A 12,240-nucleotide genomic window follows, 5' to 3' on the forward strand; every position below is an offset into this window, starting at 1 on the left:
TTCAACACAAAGAATGGCAGAAAATTTGTTGGTTTCTTATCAAAGCTCCCATGTTATTAAACAGTCACCCTTGCCAGGCGCAGTGGCTCAGGCCTATAATCCTAGCACACTCTGGGAGGCCAACACAGGTAGACTGCCTGAGCTCAGGAGTTCAAGACCAGCCTGAGCATGAGACCCTGTCTCTTAGAACAGCCAGGCATTATGGCGAGTGCCTATAGTCCCAGCTACTCAGGACTAAGATAAGAGAATTGCTTGAGCCCAAGAGTTTGAGGTTGTTGACAGCTATGATGACACAGCAATCTACTGGGGGTGACAAAATGAGACTCTGTCCCCCCCAAAAAAAAGTCAGTCACCCTTAACTCTAGAAAGCATCATTTATTAGAGAGAAATATTACAAGAAGTCTCATTAATTCCTGCAAGGCTAAATATGGTATCCCTGGTTCCTGCCCCCGCTCCCCAAAAAATATCTCCCATTTGTTCACAAATTCTCTACCCTGACACATGGAATCTCCTGGATTCCTTTCTCCAAAGCCAGGCCCTACATTTACAATGTATAGTTCCCAGAGGGTGCTGGAAGCAGCGTGACAGTTTCTCATCTAATCAAAGGAGGGAGGTGAGAAAGTCAATGAACTGAGGTGCTTTACTTGACAACTTATCTTACTTGTAGTTTTTTTTGTTTGTTTGTTTTGTTTTTTTGACCAGAGCCAGGTCTGAACCCGCCACCTCCGGTATATGGGGCCAGCACCCTACTCCTTTGAGCCACAGGCGCCGCCCCTTGACAACTTATCTTAATATCCAGTTCTTAAACAAAGCTTCAAAAAAGCCAGGAAGTAAAATGTTCTTTTGTAAAGTCAAACTTCTTTGATGAATCAGTTCACCAAAACTTATGGATGACTCCAAGAAGTCTCTAAGGGAGTGATTAAGCCAAGGGAAGAATCCACATAGTTTCAGAAATGACAGCTTTCTCAAGATGACAGAGCTATTTTATCTTGGCAAGGGCAGCTGCTCTTCTTTCTGTATTCTGGAACAAGGCACGAATCAAAGCTTTTACTTCGCTGGAAGAGAATGCAGCTGCCAGAGGCCCTTTTCCATCTGCCCACCTGTAAAACAAAAGATAGAATTCACTTTCCTATTAGGTCTCTGAAGTATAAGCAACACTTAAAATATTTTTATTTAATACAAATGTTTATTTGCTGTCAACAGAAAATAAATCCTGGGCATACTTCCTACTCTTAACTATCTTTGACCTCTGGCTACATCTGGTATCAGAACAGCCAGATGAGGAGACCAAGTAAGGAAGAAGAGACTATTCTCCCTTATTCCATAGTCACTAAGCCCTCTCTGAACTTAAGAATTATGACCACACTCTCATGCCTCTCATGTAACTATATTAAAAAGCGAACCACAGGGTGGTGCCTGTGGCTCGGTGAGTGGTATATGGCGCCAGCCCCATATACCAAGGGTGGCGGGTTCAGGCCCAGCCCCGGCTGAGCTGCAACCAAGGGATGGCCGGGCGTTGTGGCAGGTGCCTGTGGTCCCAGCTACTTGGGAGGCTGGGGCGGGAGAGTCGCGGAGGCCCAAGAGCTGGAAGTTGCTGTGAGTCCTGTGTACATCATGGCACTCTGCTGAGGGCGGTAGGGTGAGACTCTGTCTCTACAAAAAAGAAAAAAAAAAAAAAGCGAACCACAGGCAACAAATTCTAACTGGCAAGAGACTGGTATAAAAATGATTTAAAGAACTCCTATGAATCTACCACCAACAACCGGTTAGAATAAAGGGAAAGAAAATAGTCATTTTGCAATGGGAGAAACATGAATCACCAAAGAAAAGATGCTCAGCCTCATTAGAATTTAGAGAAATACAAATTGAAAATGACAATAAGCTATCATTTCACACCAACTAGATTAGTAAAAATTTTCAAGTCTGACAATCCCACACTCTAGTGAAAATGTGACTCAACAGGACAAATAAAATATAAAATATTTGTAAAATGGAATATGACACAACAGTAAGAATGAACTGTAACTATACACAACATGACAAGATTTTGAAAACATAATATTGAACAAAATAAATAAGCTACAGAAGATTCCACTTACAGATAGTTCAAAAACAGGCAAGTCTAACTTTATATTGTTTAGGAATCTGTGTAGATATAGTGACTATAAAAAGAAAGGCAAGGACACAACACAAAATCCAAGCTAGTGGTTACCCTCGTGGAGAACCTTTGGAGAAGGGTATTCAGGGATCTTCAAAGGTACTGGCATTATTTTTCTTAGTTGGGTAATAGGTACATGAACATTTATTTATTATTTTTTTAAAACTCTGAATAATACATATATGTAGAACACAATACTGTATTCCTTCACATGTACATTTTACAACTTTAAAATGTTTAAATTACATGGCTGGAAGTAGCTTGTTTGGTAAAAAAAGAAAATCTTAATTAGATATTAGCTTTATATTTACTGAAATCTTTGAAAGAAAAAAATCTTCTAGGCAGAGAAACAAGTTGTAATTTTTCTCTGAGGAATTAATGGTGATTCACAGACTGCAAGAAAGTCTTTTAGGGGAGGGGAGAGAAAGGAGAGTGGGGGGAGAAGGACAGAAGGTGACTGGTGGGCCCTCACCTAATGTGCAAAATGTGAGCGTGTTCAGCACACCCCACTGGGTGAAGGGCCCAACTACAACCTGAACTTTACCTTAGAAATGAAAACAGTGTAGTCTAAACATTTGTACTCCCATATTAATCTGAAACTAAAAATAAAAGAAAGCAAGCTTTTTAGCAGCAGAAAGAATTCTTATCTGCTGCCAGCCCTCTGGAACCTATTACTTCAAGGCATCTTTTTTACTCACTTTAGGGCATATAAACAAATGAATAATTCAAAACTTTGTACTAAATGTGGTTAGAGATATTTTGATGTGATTTTCTTTCAAGCAGAAATCTCATTTACATTGCTATACTAACAGTTGCAACAAACAACTCAGATACATCTAGGATAACTAGTCTAATATAACAGGACGTGTGTAGTAAGCCTAGTTAAAGCAGATAAGACAAGTACCCATATGGAGATCCCTAAGCAAAGTACACATACTGATGAATAATCTATCATGACAGCATAAAAGCATCCATGGATGTGTTACCGACTCCCATCTATTTTTACAGTATCAGTGGCCTCTGCACACTATGATATAATACAGCATTCACTTAGTGGGCACACCAACATTACCTGATGGGGCTGGAAAAAAATAACCAAATAACTGTTGTATCGAGATAAATCTTTTCTAGGTATATGGTGCTTAATCTCTAAAACTACTGTACTCCCTGCAGAAAGACTGCTGGTCATACAATAGTTTGATGTTGAAAATTTCAGACAGATGAAAGTCACTTCTCTGTTAAAATATCAAAGTCATTCTTAACATGCATATACTATTGCCTAAAAGTGAGCAACAATTTCCATCCAGGTGTCAGAAGGCTGTAATTCTTACAAATGCCAGATCATTTTTACAGAATATCAAAACTACATGTTCGAGACCAAATAATATGAATGGGAAGTCTTTATAACATCAAATATGAGAAAGTGGTAATGAGATTTGCACAAAGATAAATCATGAAAAGCTGCAACTACTGCTAGCTCAATAGGAAACTTGTTTCTGAGTAACATTAAGAAACAGAAAAGCACTGTTAACCAACAGTACTCTTTTGTACTGTGGATCGATAAAGGCCTGTATAAAAGGGTTACACGCACCGATCCCCAATTTCTTGCAAGCTGGCTTGTAACATCATCATCAATTCTTTGAAAGGCATCCACTTTGGCACAAAGACTGGAACCTCTTCTTGATATTTCTTGTTCATGCTTTCTTCAGATAAAGGTGCAAATATTTGGGGTCCTTCATCCACCACTGTTTTACATAAGGAATATAATCTATTCCCATCCTCAGTAGAGATGTCCTGGTTTTTGTGCAAAGGAAACACAACAGAATAGAGCTGGGTCAGCTTAGTAGTGGGGGAAGGGCAGCAGATCTTTATGCATGCTGTCCAGGTAGGTCAGCTATAGCAGCATGTTTTCCAACCAAATTAGCATACAGTACTAGACATAAGCTCTTTTATTTTTTAAGACACTGTTGGCTCAGGCCCATAGCACAGTGGTTATGGCACTAGCCACATTCACTGAAGTTGGCAGTTTGGAACCCAGCCCAGGCCAGCTAAACAACAATGACAACTGGAAAAAAAATAGCCGGACACCTGTAGTCCCAGCTACATGGGAGGCTGAGGTAAGAGAAGCAAGAGAATCGCCTCAGCCCAAGAGTTTGAGGGCAACATAGTGAGACTCCATCTTAAAAAAAAAAAAAAGACACTGTTGTACAGGCTGGAATACAGTGACCGGACATAGCTCATTGTAACTGCAAATTCCCAGGCTCAAGCAATCCTCTTGCCTCAGCTTCCCAAGTAGCTAGGACTATAGGCATGAGCCACTATGCCCAGCTAATTTTTCTTTTTTCGCAGTTTTTGGTTGGAGCCTGGTTTGAAACCGCTACCTCCAGTATATGGGGCCGGCACCCTACTCCTTTGAGCCACAGATGCTGCCCAACTAATTTTTCTTTTTTAACTTTTTGGAAAGATGGGGTCTCTCTATGTTGCCTAGGCTGGTCTTGAACTTCTGACCTCAAGCAATTCTCCTGCCTTGGCCTCCCAAAGTGCTTCGGTTACAGGCATGAGTCACTGCACCCAGCCTAGACACTAGATTTCATCAATTCTCTGACAATACTCTTAATGCTAGAATGACACAAAATGTGTTTCAACAGACTGTCAGTAATTTAGTTCGCCTGCATCAAAGAGCCCATTTCTCCAGTAGAATATGGCACAGATTGTTGCAAAGCAGGAGATGTTATTACAATTAAGAGTTTAGACAATCTATGCTTTGGAGAGGCATCAGCAGGCCAAATCCAGTTTTCCAATTTTTCTGAGATCCAATCTCAATTGCAACAGTATATTGGAAAAATGAAGCACAACACAGCATTCTCTTTATAAAACTAAATTATTAAATTCACTTGCCAATTAAGTGACTTCACACTTTATACAGCTCAGGACCACCAACCAGTTTCTAACTTCCTCATTCATAATTTACACATGCTAGGTTGAGAAGCAGTATAATCCTACTTTCTTTTATAGTTATAAAAGAGATTAATAAGTTTCCAACAAAACAGAATTAAGACAAACTAAAAAAACCTAACAGCATGAGTTAGACACGCAACATGAACAATTTCTTCTACCATCTGTGTTGACTAGAAATGAGACAACAACATCATTTTTTTAGTAAAGTCACAGTCTGGGACAAGAATCGCATCTCATGCCTGGTGTAGCATTTCAAGACTCTTACCTCTAAGGCAGTGATTCTGCCAGTGATCTCAGAAATTGCTGTATTGAGTAAAGTCCCCATAGCCTTGCAATATATATTCACTGGCAGGACATCCTGCCACACAATTCCAAGTCTCTTTAGTTGGTGCAGTACCTATAAGAATATAGCTATTTACATGAAAGAAAGATTGTTGGAACAACCCGTATTTTCCATAGTTACATTTATAATTTCTATGTGAATGGAGAAAGAGGCATTATACAAAGGTGAAGTAAAGTAATCAAGAATATATGTTCCTTGAATATTTAATCTCAGTGATATTCCTGACAAGTGAAAGACTCATCCTGATGGGAAAATCACAGTAAAAAGATAAATCACTTAAGAGAGACAGGCATTAAGATAAAGCCAATTTTCAAATTTCCCAAATCCAAGTTCATGCATCAACTACTTGCTACAAGAGACTAAGAGATAACTAGACATTATTGGGTAAATGGCTTTCCACTGTTGGAAAGCAACAATAGCTTCCCGTTGTTTTGGTAGGACAGGTAAAGAAAAGTTCTTATACATGACTGCAAAAGTTTTCTAGATTTTCCAGAAGGGGTGGAGGTGGGGAAACCAACTGAGCTACTCATTACATGTTCTATGCGGCTTTAAAAGGGGGGGGGGGGGCATCTAAGGACAGAGTATAAATTCCAGCACTATCAATAGCCTCCCACCTGCCGGATCGCTTTACTTGCTGCAGAATAATTCTCTTCATCATCCATATTTGCAAAGTTCCTAGCACTTGACAATCTTTCCAGAAGTTCATCTTTCTGTGCCCGCATTTGGGCCAAAAAACACTCTGTCCCTATAATGGGAAAATAGAATAAAAAATTCTAAAAACCATTAAATTACACACCATTAAACCTAGATGGAAGAGGAGAGCTAAGCATAAACCATGTATCTGTTCTGCTGATATAAAAACAATTGCTAGATAACATCATAAAACTGCCCTAAGGATACTAGAAACAATCACTTCTAAAACCTTAACCAGTTCCTAACCCCACCCTCAGGATAATAAATTTTTCCTAATAGTTTGCCTAGAGTCAGAGTCAGCTAAGAAAAATTACTTATATAGTAAAAGGGGCTACTTATTATTCTGATATATCTATACCACCTAAGGGAAAAGTCAGAAATTGAAAAGCTAAGTGAACCATACAGATTCTCTGCTTTTCTTAGGCTATCATGATAGTAAACACACTGATTTACTCCACATTTCATTTCTTTTGACTTTTAATAATCTGAAGAAAAACTAAAGGAGGTGTAAGAGGAGGCGCTATCTTGAGGTTTTGCAGAAGAACCAGCACTGACATTAGTGAGCTCCTACCAACAATGTTAATAGAATTGTCACAATACAAATCTTATTATGTGTCATTCTACTGACATAATTCTGATGTGGTGAATTCAATGCACAGCAGCAAAGCAGTTTAGAACTCTAATGTACCATGAAATCATGTCATGAAAAAGTAATGCTTCCGCAAAGACTACATTCACTTCATAAAATTAAATAACTGGGAACACTTGCAAATTAAATATCCTCCCACTTTCTAATACAGCTCAGGACCACCACCTAATTTCTACCTGTCTCTCTCATTCATAAAGCATAAAGATACTAGGCTGACAATCTGCATAATCCACATTTTCCTACACTTAAGGTATCAGTTACCAAGTCTCCTGAAGCCAGGTACAAGATCCACAAAAGTAGTAGTGCCATCACAAAGAATGGGGGCGAGACGTAATCTGAACTGATGCCCAAGTGTCAGCAAGTGGTGAGCAATATACATACAATTGTTGTGGTGAATGGCAGCCAACTGGGGCAGTTTTTGAAGGTTCTCCCTAGGCAGGGAGGAGGGGTAGAAAAAGAAAGGAACCTCATGTTATTGAAGCCTTTTCTAATGTATTTCAAGGCTTTAATAATGATCTACTTTGTAAATAAGGTACATATAATAAGAGGCTATCTCATCAAACCCACTCGCAATCAGAGGGAGGACGTTCTGCCTGAATGTTACCTGTAACGCTGTGCCAGTGACTAATGAAAGATGAAGGGAAACAAGATGTTTACCTGAGTCAGCTCTATACTGGAAACTCAGCAGAGCTATGGATTAATAATTCCCTTGAAATTTTACACTGATATGTCTGCAGAAATACAGGTTTACTTCTCCTTTCTCCAAATTCCTATTTCATTTATATAAAGAAGCATATAAGTATTTTCTAATTCACTGGTTTTCAAAGCTGACTACAGATTATTTGAAAACATACAGAAGCTTAGACTTCATCCCAAACAAATTAAATCAAATCTGAGTGTAAAACCAGGGCCTTTGTATTTTCAAAAATTTTCCCAAATGATATGAATTTTCATTCAGGATTGAAAAATCACTGTTTTAATTCTTTGACACAAAGAATCAGGCAGAACGTCCTCCCTCTTCTATCTACCCAGCTTGAGAAGAAATCTAATATTTATCTACTAATAGTCATTCAAATAACACTTCCTAATTTGCTGACTCAAAGTCAGAGCAGGATATATAAGCAAGAAATCCAACAGTCTAAGATAGCTGTCCTCATTCTGGGCTATCATTTATAGGATTTTAAAAAAACTACACGTCTGTGTCTTAACACCAAACCTATAAATCAAAAGTTGCAAGAGTTGGGCCTAGGCAAATATGTTTATTTTAAAAGCTCGGTAACTGATCTAAAATACTGCCAAAGCTGAGAATCATTATCTAAGGACAGTGGTTCTCAAAGTGTGGCCCCAACAAGCAATAGTCAGCATCACCTAGAAATCTGTTAAAAATTCAAGCCCATCCCATCTCTACTGATTCAGAAACCTTGGGCACGGATCCAGCAATAAATGTTTTAACAAGGTTTCCAGGTGATTTCAATGCACACTAACGTTGGTGAACCATCAGTCCAGCACAAAGTTCTGAGATCATACAAAGGAGAAAGGCAAACTCCACGGCAGAGGGAAAATGTTTCTGAGTCACAGAAACTTGTAAGCCAAAGGTTTCTGAGTCCCCAAGGACAAGACTGTCAGCTAACCCAAATGTTTTCTTTTAACTGGACTAAGTATTTCTTTAACTTAACTAAGAAGAAAACAAAATAAAAACTTTAAACCACAGCAGAGAGAATACAAATAAAAATAATAAGGTTCACAATAAATAAGCTTTCTTTTACAGTAAAAACAAGAGGGGGGCCTAGTTAAAAGCATCTCAATTATTCAAAAATAAGAGCTAAAAACATTTTAAATAATACACTGATCTTTATCTTAGAAAGCAGAGTCCTTGGCTAAGGAACAGCTCTGCTGACATATTATCAAAAACTTTTATAAAAGGCATCCAAAACAGTCCAAATAACAAAAAGGTTTAAAGATGAATAACTAACTCCTAGAGGTTTAGAGATGAGTAACTTTTCAGATTAACATTAAAAAAAATACTTTTAAAACACAAGATGTCAGGTAAATACTGCCTAAAACAGGTAGGCAGAGTACTGATCATACTTGACTGTTAAACAGTGATCTTTTGTAGTATTAAATGTGCAGAGCCATGAATGCCAAGGGAAAATGTGGTATGTTTACTGGATAACAATATGGAGTGCTACCTTTTTCATTTGTTAACTAAGTAAAGTAATGCATTTCTGAAAATGCTCAGCATCAAAACATGGTAAAGTTCTTTTGAGTTTATAAATTTGCATCACCCACTACATAGCAAGATTATGGTATCCTGTTTAGTATTAAATGACCAAGTCTTATGAATATGTGATTTAAAATGGTTTATTGCACTTTGTTGTGAATTTTAGTAACCAAAGTATCTTTGGTGGGAATATAAAATAACTGGTTTTAATTTAAATTACAAACATTTTAGGTATATAGAAATAAGAAACAGTGACACTTACTTGTGATATGTTGGTACAACATCATGGAACAAATGGAAGATATTCCTCACTGAGTAGAAAAGTTGGACAGCACTTAAAGGAAAACATAGATTTAATAGACACGCATGAAGATAGACTGAAAATAAGAAAACAAATTCTAACCAAGTATACCTTCAGCTAGAGTCAGCTGAAACTACAGGTACAAAAAATACCTCCTTTGATCGCTACTGGAAAACACTATTAATCTAGATGGAAATATATCCTCCACCAGTATTTACTAACTAAAATGTAGTTCTAAAAACTTGGATCCGTTGATAATTTTTAGAAGAGCAGATTTCAACGCAAAGCCTCTTTTCCATTTATCAATTTGTGTTCTGCAGTACCCAGAGTATCACTTCAGTAACAAATGGAGTTAAGTCTCAAGCAAATGTCACCTACTCACTGATGCACTCTGCAAAGGGCAAGGTATCAATAAAAGCATTCACTTGGTTCTTTTAGAATCAGTCTGACTTTCGGCTTTCACCTTTTCTCCTTCTTACCCCAATGCAAGGAGATGAATTAACATTTCTAGGATAGATTCTAGCCCTCAAGATTTTCTGCCCTTTAAATCTAGCCTTAAAACACCTAAAGATTACATTAAAATGCACTTTAAAGAGCAAATATAAGGTTTGTGTAGCTCAATTCTACATAAAAATATTTTAAACTATGTACCTTGAAAGCTTACAGGAATTCCACACATATTTAGAAAAATAAATCATACCTCAAAATGCTGTTACTACTTGATTACTATAGTACGTGATTAAATCATTTCATTTTGTTTTTGACAAATGTTTGAGGTTTAATAATGAAAAAGGGTATTGTTGCAATATAGTTGTAGTTTTGTATGTCCTGTTAAAAAAGAAGTGGAAAGAATGTCCACAGATATTCAGTATACAAGTATTGTTTAGAGTTTTGCATTCTTGAAAAATTTAAGCAGCATTGCCTTACATCTCTAACTTCTGCTCCACTATATTTCAGGAGAATGCCATGTTAAGAAACAGTCATTTCTATATTCACTTTGTGAAAGGATTATATACTTCCTTTATAAGGATTTATTTTTCTTGTATAGAAAAATAATTAACCGTGGGTGGACTTGTGAATATGAGTCATGAAAGCCATAGAAGTATCTTGGTAAATATGTTCTTTGTAGAGCAGAATAAAATAAAGGGGTTTGTTTGCCTATGGAATAAAACTATAACTCTGGAAGCCTATCTGAAGGTGCACTTTGATTAAGCCAAGCCCTAACTGAAGTTGTTTTTTTCTCTGAAGATAAGTATAAAACTGAACACCGATTGAAACTAAAGAGGCTTTTGTAAACCTGCTTTGCAATCAGCTTGGGCCACAGTCTACCATTTTCCTCTCAATACAGTCTAAGAGAAGGGAAGGAGCTTATTAAACAAAAAGAGATTCAGTATAAGATATGGAATGGAGTTTGAGGGAACCTGAATGCAATGTAGATTAGTCATCTGGAAAGGGTGAAGCCAAATCTTTGGCACGTCCCATTCTTTTCCTTCTACCTTTGACTGCCTAACAAACTGTTACTGCTTTAAAGATAAACATTTAAAATGGAAATTAATTAGGGCCTGATTTCAAAAGGTAAAAAAGAGCTAAAGCTAAAGAGCCAAAGCCAGCGGAAGCAGATGATATGACTATTACTATTAACCACAGCCACCAATAATAATGAACATTCTAGGCCAAAGCCTGGTGCTTCATTCCTGTAATCCTTGTGCTTTAGGAAGCCAAGGGAGGAGGATGGCTTAAAGCCAGGAGTTCAATACCAGCCTAAGCAACACATCGGGACCCCGTCTCCACAAAAAATAATTTTTAAAACTTAGCCTAGCACCACGGCCTGTGTCTGTAGTCCTAGCTACTCAGGAGTTAGTGGCATAATGATCCCTTGAGCCCAGGAGATTGAAGCGGCAGTGAACTATGATCACACCACAGCACTCCAGCCTAGGTGACAAGAGTGAGACCCAGTCTCTAAAATAATTATAATAAACATATGAATATTAATCATTTTCCAAGTAGTATTCTAAGTTCTTTGCATGTGCTTTCTCATATAATTTCATTCAATTCCAACAAGTAAAAATTAAACAAAACTTAAAGAGCATTTTATTAAAAGTGATTAACAATTTTTAAGGTGAAGGAAACCAATTTGTCACTCATGTAAGTGCATCTACTTCTTAGCCTTGCTCTAACATCTATATGTTGCTGTAAATAAAAGTCAGAGATCAATATAAATCAGTGTGGTACACTACATTTTTCTAGGGGAAAAAAATTATGATAATAGGATAAGAAAACCCAAAGAATTCCAGCTAATTTTCTTAATAAATGTCTAGTCAGATACACATTTAACTAAGTTGTTGACATTTTCAGACAATTCAAAATTCATACCATTGATCACTACTGGTCGTTGCCTCTAATAAAGTCTGATAGGCAAGTTCCATTAATTTCTTCACAGATTCACTGATGCGGCATATTGGCAAAGAAAAGGAATGTTGGTCCAATGTACTTTCAGGTTCTAAATTCACCACTTCATTGTACTGTGTTTTAGACATTTTCTGTACTTTTAGCTTGTTATCCTCATCAGGAATAGGTAAGTCTGGTATACTTATCCTAGAATCAGGAGTAATCTAAGATTCAAACATAAAAATATAGAAAATGTATTATTTTCAGAATAATTCAAATTTAAGCATACAATGAGGAATAAGATGCTCGATGTTTCCATGATGATAAAGCTCTACAGAATAATTAAAAGATTCAAGTAAATAAGACAGTATTTTACTGATTGCTCTATGTTGGATGAAAGCATGTCATAAGAAATAAGCAATTCCCTTTACTATAAAATTCTTCAAAACACTTTTAATCTTGGTTTAAATAGCAAAGCTATGCAACTGGCCTAAGATTTACGGTAAATGAAAAGACTTTCAGAAATCAT

The 12,240-nt window shown here is 37.1% G+C and overlaps 1 protein-coding gene across 2 annotated transcripts in view; it reads right to left on the reverse strand.

Annotated features, from left to right (window-relative positions):
• Positions 1–360: 360 nt before the first annotated feature.
• The window catches only part of ZW10 (zw10 kinetochore protein), a 44,037-nt gene continuing 32,157 nt past the window's right edge, over positions 361–12,240 (reverse strand). For both annotated transcript variants that reach the window (XM_053595334.1, XM_053595335.1), the window contains 7 exons: positions 11,697–11,935; positions 9,285–9,356; positions 7,063–7,232; positions 6,074–6,204; positions 5,382–5,513; positions 3,750–3,952; positions 361–1,100 (listed from right to left, as the gene is read on the reverse strand). In XM_053595334.1, the coding sequence (XP_053451309.1) occupies positions 980–1,100; positions 3,750–3,952; positions 5,382–5,513; positions 6,074–6,204; positions 7,063–7,232; positions 9,285–9,356; positions 11,697–11,935 (1,068 nt within the window). In that variant the 3' untranslated portion in view covers positions 361–979. The remainder of the gene's footprint in view (positions 1,101–3,749; positions 3,953–5,381; positions 5,514–6,073; positions 6,205–7,062; positions 7,233–9,284; positions 9,357–11,696; positions 11,936–12,240) is intronic.

The sequence above is a fragment of the Nycticebus coucang genome, chromosome 6, assembly GCF_027406575.1.
Source record: "Nycticebus coucang isolate mNycCou1 chromosome 6, mNycCou1.pri, whole genome shotgun sequence".
NCBI classification, from domain to species: Eukaryota; Metazoa; Chordata; class Mammalia; order Primates; family Lorisidae; genus Nycticebus; species Nycticebus coucang.